General features: G+C 43.3%; 1 protein-coding gene across 1 annotated transcript in view; it reads right to left on the bottom strand.

Annotated features, from left to right (window-relative positions):
- The window catches only part of LOC111234819 (cytosolic carboxypeptidase 1-like), a 78,056-nt gene extending 58,154 nt beyond the window's left edge, over positions 1-19,902 (bottom strand). The window contains exons 1-6 of the mRNA XM_022762994.1: positions 19,784-19,902; positions 19,587-19,667; positions 19,022-19,170; positions 18,300-18,387; positions 17,865-17,997; positions 9,125-9,278 (exon numbers count right to left, since the gene is read on the bottom strand). Coding sequence (XP_022618715.1) covers positions 9,125-9,278; positions 17,865-17,997; positions 18,300-18,387; positions 19,022-19,170; positions 19,587-19,667; positions 19,784-19,902 — 724 coding nt within the window. The remainder of the gene's footprint in view (positions 1-9,124; positions 9,279-17,864; positions 17,998-18,299; positions 18,388-19,021; positions 19,171-19,586; positions 19,668-19,783) is intronic.
- Between the last annotated feature and the right edge of the window lie 1,454 nt (positions 19,903-21,356).

Here is a 21,356-nt window from a genome sequence, read left to right as displayed (position 1 = left end):
CACTGGAAAGGACCTCTTTGTTTGTTCCAAGGACTGGGTAAAGTTAACTGACTGGGCCTAAACTCTCCCAGCACAGCATAGCACAGCACAGCATAGCTAAGCAGCAGAAGTCTTAACTTTGTTAATGTACTTGTTGATTGAATTGATGTCTTGATGTTGTAATGTTTGCTTAGGTTGTGGTCAGTCGTACAGTTAATCGGGTACTCGTATGTTCACACACATAGTAGTACGTCTCAGTTCTAGAACCTGCATGAAGCTAACCTCCTCCCTCTAACCTAGTACCTTTAGATTACATGAGCTAGGCCAGTGGTTCTCAAACTTTTTCTGTCATTCCCCCCTTTGGAGGAAGAAAAATTTTCATCATTGTTACAAAATAGGCCATGTTTAACTTTATTGACTTATCAAAATAATGAACATGAACATTCATGTTCACAGATGCAGCTTTTACAAACCGATGTTCCTGCTGACGATATTCACTGAGTTTTCTCTTAAAGAAGTCGAGTGGTTTATTGACATTACTGGGGTGTAATGTCTCAAAGGGTCTTTTTAATTTGTTGGGTCTCATACTGTCAGCTGCCAGAGTTTTCAGACAAAAAAGACACACGGGTCTCTCTTCATCTCCGACCACATTCACTGTGAACCCAAGAGCAAGATAGGCTTCGTCATATTTTCTTGACTTGGCTTTTTGTCGATTACCGTCATCTGAGCACATTGTATTGCTGGTCTCAGAAGCATCGCTTGTTTTCGTCCGTCAAATATCTCTCCATTCTGAAAACCAACAGACCTGAATGCAGTTGCTATGAAAGGCAGGTGAAAGTGCGTTTTTTATGGTTCCACCGTGAAAAACATTCTGACGTCGAAACATTAGTTCCCCCCCTTTTCCCCCTGGGTGACTCGCGCCCTTATGCCTCCGCGCCCTCCCACACACACCAGGTGGTGTCAGCGGCCATTTTGAATAGTTTTTCTTTGTTTACTGCCATCTTATATAGTCTTCTTTGTTCAGGTCATGTGGTCACAGTGACCACTTTGAATCGGCCATCTTGCCTTTGTTTGTGTCCCCACAGACACACAGACATACCCCTACACACACATACACACACCTGTATATAATAGATTAGACATTGTGTTTTACTCTGCTCTATTGTAAATAAATGCCTTTAAGTATAACTACTGGTGTGTTTAATGTTGCACAAGCATGAATATTGCCAACCTCTACTTTGTAGAATTCCAATCCTTCAACTTTAACTTACTGTTGATATAGTAATTTGGTTATAGTTAGTAAACTCTAATTGTTAATCAGAGTTCCAGATTAATGGTAATAAATTGAGACTGAAACCATATTGGCTATTTTGCCTATTAGTTTAGGCTGGTGCCCCAAGGACTAATTTTATAGTTATTATTTAATATTAATATTTTTAATATTAATATTTTCTTAATTTATGATAGCCAATAAATTGATAGACAACCGAAATCCAACATATTTGGTGTCCAGCTCATGAGGTAGAGCTCAGACCCAACAGGAAGGAATGTGTGTTAGCATGCACACCTTACGTGGAAGACCATCACAGTCGAGGTTCAGACACCTGGAGGCCAAGCCTGACCTTAAGGACCATCGCAGTGGAGTCACATGAGCGTCGTGGGGGATGTAGGACACTTCCTTTGCAGCTCTGCAGCGCCCCCCCAAATTTTCACTTTATTTGCATACCTTAAGCTGTTCTTTTTTTGTTTTTTGGTTTCGCTGTGTTTATTTCACTTTTTACACAACGAAATGGCGATGAGTTCAAGAAAGGCAGCTGGCAAACAGCTGGTTACAGCCCCATCATCCGACATCGAGGGACTAACTAACATTGTTGAGCTAGCGGTTGCAGAAGCTATGAAGGAGGCTATCCCTACACTCGTCAAGATGTGGTGGCGCAGCTGACAAGCAAGACGCAGGAGTTGGTGGATGCTCAAGTCGCTGTACTTCGGGGCGAGATGGTGGCCATGCGTACGGGCATTTCGGAGTGTATGGATTGTTTGGAGAAAGACGGGAACCGTTTGGCAGAGGTGGACAGCCGTCTTTCAGCATCTGTTAAAAAGTTTACTGCACAGCATGACCGACTGGAGGAGAAAATTGCGGACATGGAGGACAGGTCTCGCAGAGACAACATACGTGTGCACGGAGTTCCTGAAACTGCAGAGACATCGCATCTCCTAATCTACATGTTGGATGCTATCTGACGGTGGTTTCCAGATTTGGGTCCTGTGGAAATAATGCGTGCACACTGCTTAGGCGCTCCCAAACGGGACGCGAATGGCAAATCCATCCCGCGCATTGTCATCATGAAGCTGCTGCGTTTCACTGACAGAGATAAAATCATAAAAGCCGCGCGGAGTGCTGTTGTGAAAATTGAGAGCAAAGCCATCCGCTTCACCCCTGACTGTAGCCCGTCTACTTACAAGCGTAGGTCGGCCTTTTCCACTGCAATGGATGCTCTGCAAAAGCTGAACTCTCGCACCTTTCTGCTCTACCCAACGAAACTTAAAGCGATGCGCGGAGAAGCGATCCACCTGTTCAACAATCTGCAGGAGGTGAGGGATCTCATAGACTCTTTAAAAGAATGAACTGCCATTCTTTCTGGTATAGAGGAGCTGATTTGATTTATATGATTACTATAGACCTTGCATTATTAGGCCTATGGCTCCTATTAAGTTTTTGTTTTTTCATTGGTCATGAAAATGTTTACATGATACAGCTGTTCATTGCCTAGTGTGTGGACAGAGATATGACCTTCAAGAATTACACGTATGGTCCTGTAGTCCTGTGTATTTCACAACTGGTATGGTATGACACAACTGTATTTGGAGGGGGGGGGCTCGTGCTGCGAGGGTGGAACATGCCGCTCGAGGAGCACGAGTCCGACGTGAGGGGGGAATTTAGACTCCCTGGGAGGAGTTTGCAGTCCTTATTATTTTTTATGTTCTTATGTTCAAGTGTGGGATTATTTAGTTTTACCCTCTCCCGTTCTTTGGAGAGTGGTCAGGTCTATGGTGACTGGGTTTTTTGGGGTGAGATGGATCTCTCTCTTTACTCTGATTACTTATTGTTATCTGTTACCTGCACTAGGGTGCATATTATGTCTCCTCTCCCAAATGCAAAGGTACAACAATACATTAGTTACTGTTAGTCAACATGTGTAGTATACATGTTATTAGCTGGAACATTAATGGGCTGAATGGCCAGTTTAAACGCACAGCTTGTCTAGATCTCTTGCACAGACAGTGTGTGGATGTTGCTTTTATACAAGAGTCTCATTTAAGATCTATAGATATTAATCGCTTTACAAATAAGCATTACTATGTGGCTGCATCTGTATCTCTAGATACAAAACCCAGGGGCTCATTAGTAGTATTAAAACGCAACCTCCCCATTACTGTGTTGGAGAAATATGGTGGTGATGATGGCAGGGTTTCCTATATCAAGACTATTATAGCTGGGCGCAATTTCACTTTTAATTCTGTTTATGCGCCATCTCAATATGAATATGAGTTTTTTCCAAACTTAACTGCAACCCTACTGCAGCTACAAGATTTTTCTCTGATTCTTGGTGCAGACATGAATTGCTTTGCAAACATGACACTGGATTAATCAGTGCAACGTCTCACATACAATCAATCACGTGCATCCACAGATTTTCAAAAATTTCTGTCTGCGCTTGGTCTAACAGACCTGTACCGTGCTGTCAATCCCACATCTAAACAGTATACTTTTTATTCAGCAAGACATCGAAATTATTCCGGAATAGATTATATACTGGCTTCACCTGCATCTTTCTCAGAGATACGTGATGTTTTAATCAAACCCTGCTCTCTATCTGATCATAGAATTGTTACAGCATGTTTCACACTTCAGGGTACGCCTACCAGAGTGCCGCAGTGGCGGTTCAATACTTCTCTCCTGAAGAATGAAGACTTCCTGTACTTTCTTAGAGAGAATTTAGATATCTTTATAAATATAAATGTAGGTTCTGTAGATGACCCCAGATTTGTGTGGGATGCGATTAAGGGCTGCATCAGAGATTCCTCCATCACTTATTCTTCTCATCTAAACAAAAACAGAATTAAGAAAATAACTGAGCTGGAGACTACTCTCACCCAACTAGAGGCCCAACAACAGGCCTCATACTCTGAGGCGCTTCAACGAAGAGTAACCATAACGAGAACTGAGTTGAATTCTCTGTTAAGACGCAGGGCAGAGTTTTTGATGCATAGGACAAGAAGGACATACTACTTTAATGGGGCCAGGCCTAGCCACCTTCTATCTTTGAGATTGAAAAATAATGAGAAATACTCAAATATTGTTGCCATAAAAACTCCTACTGGTACTTTGAGCAACCCCCGCGACATTAATACTGAATTCAAGACTTTTTATTCCACTCTGTATGCGTCTGAAATCTCACTTGACCCTGGTAAATGTACCCGTTTCTTTCAGGAGTTAGATCTGCCCTCCCTATCAAACGATGAAGCCGAGTTGCTCAATGCCCCTATATCCTTAGAAGAGTTAAGGATGGCTCTTGTTAGTATGAAGAAGGGTAAGTCACCAGGATGGGATGGAATTCCGCCAGAGTTATACCTCGCCTTCTGGGATGTATTGGGAAAACCGCTGCTAGAAATGATTAATGCAGCAATTGATAAGGGTGCATTCAATGTATGCGTCAACACGGCCATAATCTCTGTACTTCCAAAATCAAATAAAGACCTGTCTCAATGCGGTAATTATAGACCCCTTTCTCTTTTGAATAGTGATGTTAAATTATATGCCAAAGTGCTCGCAATCCGACTAGAAGTAAATCTCACAAAATTAATTCATAATGATCAGACTGGCTTTATTAAGTCCCAACACTTCCCTGTTGCCTATTGCACATTATCCATTCAGCTAGCAGTACTGATTCTCCGTGCTTGGTTCTATCACTGGATGCTGAAAAAGCCTTTGATCGGCTGGAATGGGCATATCTTTGGACTACCTTGGATAAATTTAATTTGGGTAAACAATTTATTAACATGATCAAAGTTTTATATGCAAGTCCCTCAGCAATGGTCTGCACGGGCAATATCTGCTCCGCCCAATTACCAATATGTAGAGGTACCCGCCAAGGTTGTCCTCTCTAACCACTCCTATTTGCACTCTCCCTTGAACCTCTAGCTCAAAAAGTCAGACAACATCCCCTGGTCCATCCTATCACGTTTTGTAATACAGACCATCGAATTTCGTTATATGCTGACGATATCCTTCTTTATATAGGTAACTCTGGCTCGTCAATACCACACCTGCTGACTACTTTTGATTCATTTAGCTCAATATCTGGATATAAAATTAACTGGACGAAATCATCATTAATGCACTTAAACTCAGTTTTATCCCAAGTTCCCCTGCCTTCACACATACCGGTCGTTAAGACTTTCAAATATCTTGGTGTTGATATTTTTCCCTCTACGCCTTCAATTGCTATAAGAAATTTTAAAGGTATATATAATCGGATAGAGACAGACTTTGAACATTGGTCAAAACTGTTACTCTCTTTTCAAGTCCGTATATCAATAGTTAAAATGGATGTACTTCCCCGTGTGAATTTTTACTCATAAATGATTCCCCTTGCCCCCCCCCCCGTAGGATACTGGGAGAAACTTAATTCATTAATCTCCAAATTCATATAGAAAGGGAAAAGACCACGTTTGAAACTTGCAACTTTGCAGCGTGATAAACCACAAAGAGGGCTAGCCCTATCAAATTTTAAGGTGTACTTTTGGTCCTATGTGCTACGTTCCCTGTCAATTTGGTTTGACTCTAATGCCTCTGTCTCTTGGAGACCAATAGAGGAAAATCTCTCACTGTCTCATAGATTGCAAGATCTGGTCTATTCTAATATACCATTGAAAAAGGCCAAATTGTGTCTAGGCCCTCTAATTATATACCTTCTCACAACTTTCCATACAGTCATGAAATATATGCGTGCAGATCTCAAATGGCATAACCACTCACCGATTTTTAACAACTTTCTACTCTTGACCGGCAATTTATCTTTCTCATCTCCAAGTTGGAAGAGTAAGGGAGTCAACGTTTTGAAAGACCTATACGATAACAGTGGCCTGCGAGCTTTTAATGATCTAAAAACCCAATATGGCTTACCTGGTTCATCACACTTTTTCTATCTGCAGTTGAGGTCAGCCATGAAGGCCTACGGTGTCCCATGAGGGTCTGCACCTCTTACGCACCCTCTTCACAATGTGTTAGCCCCACCTGGACCCACGCGAGGGATTGTCTCTAAACTATATAAACTTATTTCCAAATCCAACAAGACATTACCAGTAGAAGCCATATGGCATAGAGACCTAACTAGGGCAAATGATGAAGTAATCTGTTGGGACACAGTGTAGACAAATCTGTTCAATACGTTTAAGAATCAATATCACAAACTGATACACTTGTTATTCGGTTATTACAACTGGTAATTGTTTATGATGACACATTTGTAACCTTTTCCATAGTAGATCTCGCAAAGTTTAAGATTGTACATATGTGACATTATGGGGGGAGTGGAAAAGAGAAGAAAACATGTAAAATGTATAATGTTTACACTTGTGTGATATACTGATATACAATAAAAAATTGATCGAAAAAAAGGACCATCGCAGTCCAGGTTCAGACACACTGGAGCTTGCTTGACTTGAAAACCGATTTATATGAGGGAATACAGTATTGTGGACTGAGTTTGAGAGAAGGGGCTTTGACTTTGCAGAATATGCACCCTTAAGATTCTGTTTTTTCGGGTGTCGCATTGCACATATTGTTCAAAACCTGGCAACCCAGCTCTGGCTTACAATGGTTGAAGTTGCCTAAAAAGAAAGTAGGTGCCCCAGCTGCAGCTGTTCATGTGCGCATTCTGCTATGTGTGCAGCAGCTCTCCCTGCGTTACCACTGGGGGGATATAAACAGCACCAATGATGATATTGCTGAGCTCCCTTGGTAGGTAGTGATGTCTACTGCAGTAAGGCCAGCCTCCACTTCGAAAACACGGTCAAGCTCTGTGTTTTGTGGTACGTGTATATACCACCGATTACGGTAAAAGCTTGAAAGACTTGATTTCAAAATAAAAGCGAAAAGCTGCGGGGTGAAGACGCTCCTGGACACCTCCATGTCTCTCTTGTTTTCGCAGTGGCCGTGTGTGTTGCTCAGATGACAGCTGGTTTATGATCCGATGATGTAGGTTGAAGGGGTCAGAAGGACAGCAGTGTGTCTCTGAATTATACCCGTCATAATCCATATCCCTACTGCAAAGTTGTTGAAGGACAAGGAATTAAGCGTTCACTGATGAACAGAATCAGCAGTAAAGTTTTTAGGCTTGAGACCATTGTTCCAGGCTACCCACAGCTGCCCAAAGTTGTTGTACTGTCAGACTGACACTGGAGTCCTTAATATGGCCAAGCTTGCCACTTGTTGGCAAATAGTACAAGCATAAAGCACTTTATTGCTGACAAACATAAACACTTAAAACATAAACACTTAAAAACACAAGCTACAGTAGCATGAGCCTGAGTCGCTACAGGGCAGTGCCACTGGAAGCAATTCTCTCCATCACTTTATCACTCATTAAGTCCATCTGTTTCCAAAAGCTACCAGACAAGTTTTCAAATGCAATCCAACTAACTTTAATGTATACTTGAAAGAGGAGGTTCAGTGAAATCAAGTTTGCATGTCAGTTGTTTAAGTTATTTTCTGTTAGATGACATTACATGACAGTATATTATATGTACTGTCAGTTGGTTGGCAGTATTCATGGCTAAACCTAATCTGATCTGTCACACGTCTAACAGAAAACTGACTGTTCAGTTTTGTTGGTGGTGGAGACCACATGCTCTTTGTTCTACAGCCGATAGAACTCACTCCCCCACAGTTCCTCCCTGTTCACACATGGGGACAACCCTCCCCCAGGGTACTCACTGATCCAGTCAGTGTTGGTCAGTGTGTGATATGTGACACCCAGGGTGTCACCAGAAAAAGACAGATCTCCTTTTTTGTTCTTCCTCTTCTCTCCTTGGCTTGCTAAGGAGCAGCAGCTCCTTATCCCTCCCCTTCTCCCCCTTCTTCAAGGAGCAACTGGGCTCCCAGCACCAGGTCAGCACAAGGCTACCTGGAAAAACAGCTTTCCTGCAGGCCTGCTCACAGCAGACTGCAACACTCTTCCTCACTCTGCTTTTCAACACAGAGTGAACAAGTTAACCCTAACCCTAACCCTGTTTTAACCCCAACCTAACCCTAGCAGCTAGAACACAGTCTGCCAGCATAACTCTGCTGTGGCTCCTGTTGCTTGGAACAGCTAACTCTGTAAGAAGAACAAAGAGGAAACCAGCTAACCTCATCTCTAACACAGAGACCACACAGCCAGACAGGACTTCACTCGACCAGAGCAAACCCAACTCACTGGAGTTTACAGCAACACTGAAAGGGACCTTCCTCTTTTGTTCAAAGGACTGGGTAACATTAACTCGGCCTAACCTCACCTAGCACAGCACAGCTAAACAGCAGAACTCTTGACCATTGTTAATGTACATGTACCTGTTGGTTAATGTTCTGTTGTTGTAATGTTTGCTTAGGTTGTGGTTAGTCATACAATTACTTGAGTAATTGTATGTTCACACATACCTGTCGTACATCTCAGTTCTAGAACCTGCATGCAGCTATCCTTCTCCCTCTAACCTGGTAAGTAAACAGCTGCTAATGCTCATGCTAAGCTATGTAGTAAAAGCAAAAACTTACCTATAGTTCCTTTAACAGACCAGAGGATGGATATCAGAGAAACTGAAGGGGCTTTCAAAAAAAACAATGACAATATTTCTCACCTGTCCAAATTATAGCTAGGCGGATTATCCTCTCTTTTCTTCCTACTATGTGTATTTTTATGCAACAAAACACCAAATTCCTTGTATGTTGTTAACCTACTTGGTAATAAACCAGATTATGATTCTGAATCTAAAGTACTGAAAATTAACAGAGCTCATGATTTCTGTCTCTGTTAAGATGGCTGCTGTTTGTCTCCTTTTGTCTGCTCAGACACACACACACAGACACACACAGAGCATCACTCACGTAGCTGGTGCATGTCCTTCCAGGCCCTGCTGGCCGGACAGGCAGTGATGGTGACCACTGGACATGAGTTTCCTGCCAAAGTGCCACAGAGGATCTGCTGCCGGAAAAACACCTTTGAGGGATCCACTGAATTCTGCAGCACTTTCAGATGAGCCTGACAAACACAATAAATACACAGATGTGGAGTAGACATGTAGGTTCTTATGTACACGTGCATTCACAGTATGAAAGCTGTGAAATGTTCTCCATGTTAATGGTCTTTTAGTGCAGCACACTGGACTAGAAACAGGGACAGTGATACTAACTTTCAGCTCTGTAGTGTGTTCTCACATATTAATTGGTGAACATCCCTTACTGTGATGAGTGAGTTCTACCCAAATGCAGAACTCAGACTCAGAATATAAATGTAAACAAGTTTATATTAAATAGTCAGGGAGGAGGATGAGGTGGCTAGTGAGAGTTGAGGGCTGAGAGATGCCAGAGGCTGACGAGGCAGAGCAGAGTGGGACTGAGGGCACAAAGGACTGACAGACCCTGGTTTTTCACAATCTCATGGAGCAGGGAAGTTCTAATGTAACAGTAGAGGAATTTATGATGCTTTCTATTTCAAATGGACCAATGTAGTGGAGAGACAGTTTCTCTGAGATGGTCTTTCATGGGCTCCTCCTTGAACCGTCACCTTACCGTGGTGAAGGAGTTTGAGAGCCCTAATGACCCTAGGAGCTGTGTTGTCGGGGGCATTTTGCCCCTGGTAGGGTCTCCCAAGGCAGATTTTCCCAGGTGAAGGGCCAGACGAAGAATGGTTCAGAAGATCCTAATGATGAAAAATATCAAGAACCCGAGTACCTGGCCCGGAGGGACACCGGGGCCCCGCCCTGGAGCCAGGCCTGGGGTTGGGGCCCGTGGGCGAGCGCCTGGTGGCCGGGCCTTGGCCCATGGGGCCCGGCTGGGCCCAGTCCGAACCAGCTACATGGGTTCGTCTCCCAGTGGGCTCACCACCTGCAAGAAGAGTCAGCGGGATCCGGTGCAGCGTGGATTGGGCAGCAGACCAAGGCGGGGGTCTTGGCGGTCCGATCCTCGGTTACGGAAACTGGTTTTTGGAACATGGAACGTCACCTCTCTGGCGGGGAAGGAGGAGGAGCTTGTGGAAGAGGTTGAGCGATACCGGCTAGATATAGTCGGTCTCATCTCAACACATAGCGTCGGCTCCGGAACCCAAGTCCTTGAGAGGGGCTGGTCTCTCCTCTTTGCTGGAGTTGCTCCGGGTGAGAGGCGGAGGGCCAGGGTGGGCTTTTTGGTGTCCCCCAGGCTCTCTGCCTGTATGTTGGAGTTTATCCCAGTGGACGAAAGGGTTGTGTCCCTGCGCCTCCGGGTCGGGGATCGGGTTCTGACTGTTGTCAGTGCCTATTTACCAAACAGCAGTTCAGACTACCCGCCCTTTTTGGAGTCCTTGGGACGGGTGCTGGAAAGTGCCCCGAAAGGGGACTCCATTGTCCTATTGGGAGACTTCAATGCTCACATGGGCAATGACAGCGTGACCTGGAAGGGTGTGGTGGGGAGGAACGGCCTGCCTGATCTGAACCCGAGCGGCGTTCAGTTATTGGACTTCTGTGCTAGTCACAGCTTGGCCATAACTAACACCATGTTCAAGCATAAGGACGTCCATAGGTGCACATGGCACCAGGACACCCTAGGTCGCCGGTCTATGATCGACTTTGTAGTCGTATCATCAGACCTGCGGCTGCATGTTTTGGACACTCAGGTGAAGAGAGGAGCAGAGTTGTCAACCGACCACCACCTGGTGATGAGTTGGATCAGATGGCGGGGGAAGACGCCGCGCAGACCTGGCAGGCCCAAACGGGTTGTGAGGGTCTGCTGGGAAAGCCTGGCAGAAGAACCCGTTAAGATGATTTTCAACGCACACCTCTGGCAGAGTTTCGATCGCGTCCCAAGGGCGGTGGGGGACATTGAGTCCGAATGGGCCTTGTTCCGCTCTGCTGTTGTTGAGGCGGCTTTTGCGAGCTGCGGCCGCAGGGTAGCTGGGGCCAGTCGTGGCGGTAACCCCCGTACCCGCTGGTGAACACCAGGGGTGGGGAAGCTGTCAGGTTGAAGGAGGCCTACAGGGTGTGGTTGGCCTGTGGGTCTCCGGAATCAGCTGACTGGTACCGGCGGGCAAAAACTGAGGCAAAAACTCGGGCGTGGGAGGAGTTCGGTGAGACAATGGCGGAAGACTATCGATCGCCTCCAAAAAGGTTCTGGCAAACCATCCGGCGCCTCAGGGGGGGAAGGTGGCAACTCGCTCACATTGTTTATGGTGGGGGCGGGGAGCTGCTCACGTCAACTGAGGATATAGTCGGACGGTGGAAGGAATACTTTGAGGAGCTCCTCAATCCCACCAAAATGTATTCCGTGGAGGAAACAGAGTCAAGAGAACTGAGAATGGATGGTCTAATCTCCGGGGCAGAAGTCGCCGAGGTAGTGAAACAACTGCGCGGTGGCGGAGCCCCGGGGGTTGATGAGATCCGCCCTGGGTATCTCAAGGCTCTGGATGTTGTAGGACTGTCTTGGTTGACACGCCTCTGCAACATTGCGTGGACATCGGGGGCAGTGCTTCTGGAGTGGCAAACCGGGGTGGTGGTCCCCATCTTTAAGAAGGGTGACCAGAGGGTGTGTTCCAACTACTGGGGAATAACACTCCTCAGCCTCCCTGGTAAGGTCTATGCCAGTGTACTGGAAAAGAGGGTCCGGTCGATAATTGAACCTCAGATCGAGGAGGAGCAATGTGGTTTTCGTCCTGGGCTTGAGCATGGGAGTTTGCCAATCCAGTCCACATGTGTTTTGTGGATTTGGAGAAAGCTTACGACCGTGTTCCCAGGGGCTCCCTGTGGGGGGTGCTCTGGGAGTATGGGGTGGATGGCCCCTTGTTAGCGGCCATCAAGTCCCTGTACCAAAGGAGTGTGAGTCTGGTTCGCGTAGCCGGCAGTAAGTCAGACCTGTTCCCGGTGGGGGTTGGACTCCGCCAGGGCTGCCTTTTGTCACCGGTTCTGTTCATAACTTTTATGGACAGAATTTCTAGGCGCAGCCGGGTGGTGGAGAGGTTTGGGTTCGGTTGGCGGGAGGATCTCGTCTCTGCTTTTTGCGGATGATGTGGTCCTCTTAGCTTCGCCTTCGCGGCCGAGTGTGAAGCGGCTGGGATGAAGATCAGCACCTCCAAGTCTGAGGCCATGGTTCTCAGCCGGAAACGGGTGGATTGCCCGCTCTGCCTCAGGTGGAGGAGTTTAAGTATCTCGGGATCTTGTTCACGAGTGAGGGTAGGGTGGAACCGGAGATCGACAGGCGGATTGGGGCGGCGTCAGCAGTGATGCGGGCGCTGAACCGGGCCGTTGTGGGGAAGAGGGAGCTAAGCCGGAAGGCGAAGCTCTCGATTTACCGGTCGATCTACGTTCCAATCCTCACCTATGGTCATGAGCTTTGGGTAATGACCGAAAGAACGAGATCGCAAATATAAGCGGCCAAAATGAGTTTCCTCTGCAGGGTGGCCGGGCTCAGCCTTAGAGATAGGGCGAGGAGCTCGGTCATCCGGGAGGAGCTCGGAGTAGAACCGCTGCTCTTCCATGTCGAGAGGAGCCAGTTGAGGTGGTTCGGGCATCTGGTGAGGATGCCTCCGGGACGCCTCCCCGGGGAGGTGTTTCGTCCCACCGGGAGAAGGCCGCGGGGCCGACCAAGGACACGCTGGAGGGATTATATCTCTCGGCTGGTCTTGGAACGCCTCGGGATTCTCCTGGAGGAGCTGGTGGAAGTGGCTGGGGAGAGGGCCGTCTGGACCTCTTTGCTGAAGCTGCTGCCCCCGCGACCCGGATCCAGATAAGCGGGAGACGACGAGACGAGGCGGTCTTTCATGGGATGTTTTTGGAAGAGAGCAAAACATACCCTGCAGCAACAATGCACATGGACTTGAACCGAGGACAATGTGATTTCACTCTGAGAACAGTCAGAAAGTAAGATACCAGTAGCAGCGCTGGTCAGGGAGTTGTGGGCATACTCAATCCTGCTGAGATGGTCACTCCAGGGGGAGTTAGTGGCTGTCACAAAGTGGAGTGTGGCTTCTAGGGCCTGGTTTGCTTGTTCAGTGCCTATTAGTAGTAGTTTTAAAAGTAGTAGTTTTTTTATTCAGTCATCACACAACAGTAAATATAGACATAAACAATTGAGAATGTAATTTGTAACCATAAAAAATATCTATAAATTACTCTTTAAGAACCAAAGGGATATTACTATTTTTCTTGATTCATATTTGTGTTCAATAAATTAAGAAAAGGAAATCATTCCCATTTTTGACCCTCAAAAATAGCTTAACAAATCATTTTGAAAACCAAAAGCAAATTACACATTTTGAAATTTAAATTAACATTGTTCCATAATTTGACCCCAACTATAGAAATACATCTCCTTTAAATCCCTTTTTTTAACTATTTGTACCATAAACATATCTCAGATCACATTTGCACATTATTAAAAAAAAAAAAAAAAAATTGCATTGTTTCATAAAATACTACGTCATTAAATCTCATAGCCTAAGAATTAAGAAATAATGGATTTGTGTGATCACAGTAACCAGCCTTGTTGATAATACATATGGCTCGTTTTGTAGTAATACTATTGAATTTATACTTGTTTAAAAGGTTGAACCCCACACTTCCAAAATAAATTAGGGAAATACAAGGCCTTAAAATTTAATATATCCCCAGATTTATACAGAATTGCTATTGATTTAGATTTTTTTTTCTTTAATATATTGTTTCCATGTTAGTTTATGATCAATCACAACCCAGAGGAAATTAGTCTCAAAAAATCTTTCAAGAATAAAGAGTAATTTCTTATCACATACTTTCCCAAAAATATCAGCTATGGAACTCATGAATTGTTCTATGCCAGAACTAGGCCTTCTATATATGCAACGCAGGAAAATACAAAAATACAAAAATCTCAATTGTCCAACTGTCCATAATATCATCAACAGTTGTTCTACCAGTTACTCTACATAGAAAATCTTTTAGTACATGAAATGCTATGCTACCACCCCTGTTATTTGTCTGATATACACTAAAATACAAAAAATACAAAATCGTTACCCTTTTCATTTATTAACCAAGTCTCACCTTTGGCAATGACTTGAAATTAAGGTTTTAATGAATCTAAATAATCTTTGATTTGAAAAACCCTCCGCTTTGAGGTTTTTAAGATGATTCTCAGAATAATATTCAGAATTTAATTGTTTTCTAAAAATGTAGCCTAACCCTAACCCTCTCCCTGGAAAAAGTTGATTTCATCCATCTGCAGCTTCTGGCACCTGTCCCCTTCCTTGCTCCCCCCACTGTTCATCTGCCCAAGTGCTCCCTCTCCTCTTTCTCCCTTGTGGATGCTCCTCAGGTTGCCACGTTGGTCTCTAAGGCCAAAGGCTCCACCTGTTCTCTGGACCCCATGCCCACCGCGTTGGTCAAGGCATGCTCTGTGACCCCTTATTGTGGACAACATCAGCTCCTCCTTGGAATCTGGTTTGGTACCCTCCAGGTTCAAAGTTGCCTCAGTCACTCCCATCCTCAAGAAGCCAAGTCTTGACCCCAATGATCTCCAACCTTCCTTTCCTCAGTAAAATCCTGGAACCCGCCTCTCTGACTACCTTGGCCTCACTGGTTCAGCACTCTGCTGGTTTCAGTCTTACCTCACCAACCGAAAACAGTTTGTCACCATTGGAGGCTCTAGCTCAGCCCCTGCCCCAGTCAACCACGGTGTACCCCAAGGCTCTGTGCTTGGACCCCTCTTCTTCACCATCTATATGCTCCCCCTTGGTCAGAACATCCGCTGCCACGGTCTCAGCTTCCATTCATATGCTGTCACTTGTCAACTGCCTGCACAAAATCAAAATTTGGATGTCATCTAACCTACTCAAACTCGACAGCAATAATACAGAGCTCATGGTTGTGGCTTCAAGGCCCTGCTCCGTAAGGTTGGAGATCTACATCTACTTCTGGACATCGCCGGCTGGTCAAATCCCGCATCCGGTACCCCAGTCCCTGTCTGACCTCCTCCACCCCTATAACCCATCCCGGAACCTACGGTCCTCAGACACTGGTCTACTCTCCAACCCCTACACCAGCCTGCAATCTTTCGGTGACAGAGCATTCAGTGTGGCAACCCCCACCCTCTGGAATGGAAGAGATCCGCACAGCCTCATCTCTGGACATTTTCAAAAAACTGTTGAAAACCCACCTGTTCACCAAGGCCTATGGCCTCTAGCTAACTCATCTCCTACAATCACTGCCATCTGTATTCATTTGTCTGCACATCTCCTAATCTACACTCTACTACCTTTGTATAGTTTCAACAAAGAATTATATAACTGTGGATATGCAGGATCTCCTTGCACAACCTCTCTTTAAAACAAGAATCCATTTAGTTATCTGGAGCATGCGTAGTCAGCACACTTGCTATGCGAACAGTCTGCACACACGTTTTTTGGGCTGCATAAAGACATCTGCATAGGGATCTGTGGGAATCCTTTTGTACATTGTTGGATGACGACATTTACGTCATGCAAAGCGGACCCTGACACACAGATGTGGAAGTTATTTGACTGTAGTTCTTGAACAAGCAGAGGTAGGAGGTTGGCAAATTGCAACTGTCTTAGGGTAGTTGGTATGGGCCAATCTATCAACGCCTAGATCTTCTCAGGGTCAGTTTCATTTTCAAAGACGTAACCCAAAAACCTCACAGAATTAGCATGAAAGACAAATTTTTAGGCTTTTACAAATAACTTGTTCTCCAGGACCATTGGAGGATGTGATCAGTGGTATTGTGGGAGAAGCTGAGGATATCATCCAGGTAAACAAAGACAACAGTTAAGTTAACTGCCTCCCCATTTCCTGTCTCTCTACTGTACTATCAAATAAAGGCATAAAAAAGCCCCCCAAAAAAATAATTAAAAAAAAATATACTCTGAGATTGTTGGCTGGCCAGAGCTAAGAGCTTAGGGACACCAGCGACTGAAGAGGAAGAGCAGAGTGAGGTGGGGCTGCAGACTGACCAGGGCTCAGAGCAACTGGAAAGCTGCTGCTGGCAAAACAGAGCAGAGTGGAATGAAGGCAGCAGTTTGCTCTGAATTGAAAGAGCATTTTACAAGTATGATGATGTGATGGACAGATGAGCAGATGCCATAGCTTTGCGGCTGCTGCAAGTTCTTGTGGGGTTGTGACTGTGGTGACAAAGTGGTCACTCAGTGCTTTGATGGAGCAGCCGTTATGGCATCTGGTTTGAATGGGGTACAAGCAAAAGTGAAGAAAACTTTAACACAGGCTTTCTTTGTCCTATCCTAAGCTCACACACAAAATCTTGTCATGGCACAGCAAGATCTCCTTTTTTTTTTGCTACCTTTTCCAGTTTAATGGAGAGCTATGGTGTGCATTTTGACCAGCCCCAACCTTACACGAAACTCACTGTCATGTATGTCATGTCTGACTTTGCAGGTAAAGGCCCAGCCGACATTCACCAGTTCCTCCTCAAAAAGAACTGAAAGAAAGCGTGGCACAAGTGAACACCCTCACCTGTCTTGTCCTGACAATTCCTGTTTCCACTGCCTCTGTGGAGAGGTCATTCTCTGTGCTGAAGTGCATAAAAGCCGTCTTGAGAAACACGAGAAGGAATTGTTAACGAACTTAAAAGCAAATGGTCAGCTGCACAACCCCACCATCGACCACTTCATCCAAAAGGATTTTGTTTTCAAGTAATGAACATCACAAGGTAAGTTATTTAAAATCTTAAAGGTCACTGTGCAACTGTAGTTGCCAGTTAGACCCACTGACCAGTGTGAGAATAAAACCTGAAAGTCAGATAGTTTTCTCAGTTGAACTAGAACAAAACTCGGATCCTGGTTATTGGGTACCAGCCAATGATAAAACAAATCCTGTCATCTGCTTGGTACCTGTCAGACCAAATCAAGCCTTTTGCAAAAATCTTTGCATCTGGTTTGATAGTAATCTAAGTTTTGAGGTGGACACCACAAAACTTGTACAATCATGTTTTTATCATCTTACAAATATTTCTAAAATACCATCTTTTTTTAACTTTTAAAGACATTTTTATTGATTGTTTTTTAAAGCTCTCCATGGCCTGGTTACATTTCTGACCTCTTAGTTTGCCACATATCAGTACACACTTTAAGATCTTCAGGCAAAGGTCTTCTGTCTGTTCCAGAGGCCCGGCTGAAAATGAAAGGGGACAGAGCATTCGCAGTTATGGCCTCAAGGATCTGGAACGACTTGCCCGAGGAAATCTTGTTGAAGTCCCTTCTTAAAACGTACTTTTCCTGGTTTTACCTTCCCTTGAAGTGTTTATTTCTCTCAAAATGACTCAGTACTGTTTTTTATGCTCTTGATTGTTTTAATTGTTCTATCTGTCCTCTTTGTTTTGAAATGCATTGATTTTATTGACTCGATATTTCTGCTGTTATAAAGTACGTTGTAATGAAGTTTTTGAAAAGTGCTCTATGAATCAAGATTATTATTATTATTGTTATAGTGGAGCAAAAAGGACAGTAAACAGGAGAGAAACAGGAGCCTTGTTTTCTTCTGTTTATGTAATTCACAAGTTAAAAACATAGATATGTGTTTGTGTGCTTTACTAAACTGAATAAGTGTAAAAACTAGAGGGCTTTGCACCTGAATAACAGATGGACAGGTGATACCTTCAGAGCAGAGTATGTGTAGGGATAATGGTATGCGAGGTAGCAGACGTCCTCATTGTGTCTGAAGGTGACAGTAAAGGTCAGAGTATAAAAGGTGGTTCTCCTTCTGCCTCGAGCTGGACAGAAGTGGTTTCTAGAGGAGACAACAGAGAATAAGAAACAACAGGTTCTGTCATGTGTAAATAGAAGATCCGTACCTGTGTTTAAGGTCTCTGAGCTCTCACTGCTCTCACACATCACAAGTCATTCAAACTGTGTCAGAGCCTTTATTAGCTGTGTCATTGAACTGTCTTTTGCTGAGGTTTGGGTTTCTGTAGGTGAATCAGTATTATACTAGGTCATATATCATTACTAGGTCATATATCATTATACTGTATGATATATGATTCAGTTAATTCATACTAGTCTTATTCTCCACCAGCAATTCATTCATACCTGAAATAACAAATCTCAGTTCCGGTCCTGACCCAGTGTGGTCTACCTTCCAAAGCATCTTTTACCGAGTACAGCACCGGCTGCATTCCTGCAGTACACACACACACACACACACACACACACACACACACACACACACACACACACACAGATAGACAGTCAGGCCACAGGGAACAGACATGGTGTCATGGCAGTAAACTGGTGGAAATGTCTGATGATACTGCAGCATTGTGTGTTCACTCTGGTCTTTGACTGTGTTTGGCTGGGTGTGACTGTGTCTAAGGGAATTTACTGTATGTATTTATATTCACTTTATAGAGGACAAATAATAAGCATGGGGCAAAGCCATATACTGAAGTATTTATACAATAGCTTGCAACACAACAGCAAGTTAACTGAAGTGATCAAAACTAAATTGTTAAGTTTCTTACTTGACAGTGGTATGATCTCCTCAGCTTCCAGTTCAACAAACTGTACATATTTATAAATCATCATGAGAGGCTTGACTATCTTAGATGCTTCTGTTATGTTACACAGCAACTTAAATGTCTTAACTTAAATTCAATAAACAATTTCTAGTATAAACTTGTAAATAATCTGTAATGAGTCAATTTATTGAAGTTTGTTTGTTTGCATTTTTCTAGTGCTTTTAAACCAAAGTTCTCTACAGTTTGTCATTCACCCAAGCTTGCACTCACTCACTCACTCACTCACTCACTCACCGTAGTTGAACTGGCTGTTGCTCTTCTCACAGTTGATGACATTAAACCGATACGGGACGTCTGCCACCATGTTACTGACTTCAAAGTAAAACCACTGAGCGTGCTGCGAACAGTTAGCATCCGCATTCAGTATAAGGTCATATTCATATCTATACGGGAGGAGAGGAGAGAGGAGGAGAGAACAACAACCTTAACTTTTTAAAACATGTTTTACTATTTTCTGCCACCATTACTCAATAATAAACTGTTCTCTGTATTAAAGTTGTTTTACATGGTGGCAACAGAAAATAACCCTCTGATGTCCATCTGTAAAAAATGATAAGTAACTAAGTAGTATTTGTGCAGTTTTAGTTATGATAATATTTCTGATAAAACCCAATAGAGAATAATTCAACCTGCTTTTTACACACAGAGTCATTGTTGGATATGGGCAGTGAAGAACAATGTGTGCTGCTTTATTCTGTGCTACCTGTGTTTTACTGATTTAATTTTTTTAGTCAGGACCATGTGTAAGCTATAAGATGTAATATTATTATCTGTAATATGTGTGCTTGTGTGTCCTTACCTGCGGACCTGAACAGCCTTCCTTAGGTTCCCACATTCAAAGTTAGAGAAAAACCTCAGGGACTCAGACGGATTCTGAAGACTGACAGAGACAGAGACTGATATTTTCACAATAATATTCATAAAAAAATCATTTCAAATTAAAACTCATCTTTTAAAATAGATAGCTTAATAAATGTGCTGTGTTCTTTGCTATACCTGCTGTCTTCCAGGTCAAAGACCACCTGGTTGATGATGTCATCAGTAATCAGGAAACGCAGCACATCCTCAAACACTTTCTGCCTGGTCGAGATAAATAAGACCGAGGTGAAGACCATTGTGAAGAAATGCGTCTTCACAATGGGATATTAATGATAGCTGATACAGAAACGACCCTCCTGTCTTACTGTGTATGTGGGCTATACTACTTACTATAACAATTCCCATATAATGAACAACCCAGCCTCTTTATTCTGCTTCAATTTTACTCCATAATTACAACATTCTTACAGTAATTCCAAGTATATATGACTACAACTTGGAATTATTCTGACTTTACTTGACTGTAATTTCTTGGCAATGTCTTCCCATTACCACAAAATTGCTACATTTTTAACAGCCTACTTGACTATTATTTCTTGGTAATTTCTTCACATTACTACATAATTACTATGCAATTACTACATAATTAATGGCCTGTAAATTAAAGGGTTACCGTATCTACTTTAATTCTCACAGCACAGCTTCTCAATAGATACAAACAGCTGCAGGGATGACTACATTTAGTTTGAAAAGAGACAGACTTTTAAAGGTCCCTCACAAAACCAGTACTACCATCAGGTCTGTTCAGGACTGAAGACTTAGGCTGGTGTCAGTTCTGATGAGCTTCAACAGGCCTGAAACATGATGAAACCAAGTTCAGAGGGAAAATACAGCTTTAACAGTTTAAGTGTCAGTGTGTCTGTAAATGTGTGAAACTATAAGATTGAATTGATAAGATGCAATTTCTGTTTAGTTGATATTAAGGTGCATTCGATTTATTGAATTTGTGATTCTCCATCCAACTTCCCATATAATAATCTGTGTAGACAATGATGTCATGTACAGTTAATATATAAGATGTTTCAAATCAGTACCTAAAAGGTTCAATAATCATTCTTGTTAATTTTGGATGAATTATAATCTGGAGGGAGATAATCTGTTGACCTCTGGATAATCACACTAGAAGAAACATGGTGACGAACATAGTGACCCACCTCTGTCTGGGTTTCTGTATTTGATGTGTGGAATTCTACATCAGTTAATACAGAGTTTGAGCTGATGTGTTTGTGTTGTTGTTTCTCATTATGTTGAATAATTTGGTAAGATAATTCCTATATTTCTGTAGTAACATACCACTGGGTTATTAAAGCCAGGGTTGTTCCCTTAGCCTGTCAGTATTTATTATAGACAGAGTGAGAATCATAGTTTACCCTCAACATGTTTATGCTGGTGTAATACTTTTAGTGAAATACTTTATACATAAATGTTATTTCCTAAAAGACAACATCTATATTTGATGCCTGTTTAAATGAAATAATATTGTATAAAAAATATGTGAAAGGCTGTTATATTAAAAAAGTCCAATGTATGTATGAATATCTATGCACTTTAATACCTGTCTGATCACTTATTTTGTCCTATTTTTTATTTGACATATATAATTGTCTATTGAGTTTATTATTTTTTTCTATGGTTTTCTTATTATTTATTTATTCATTCATTTTCTTTCTTCTGACCTATATTGCTATTG

Source organism: Seriola dumerili, unplaced genomic scaffold (genome assembly GCF_002260705.1).
Source record: "Seriola dumerili isolate Sdu_G_001 unplaced genomic scaffold, Sdu_1.0 BDQW01000465.1, whole genome shotgun sequence".
NCBI classification, from domain to species: Eukaryota; Metazoa; Chordata; class Actinopteri; order Carangiformes; family Carangidae; genus Seriola; species Seriola dumerili.
This window is presented reverse-complemented; position numbering and strand designations above follow the sequence as displayed.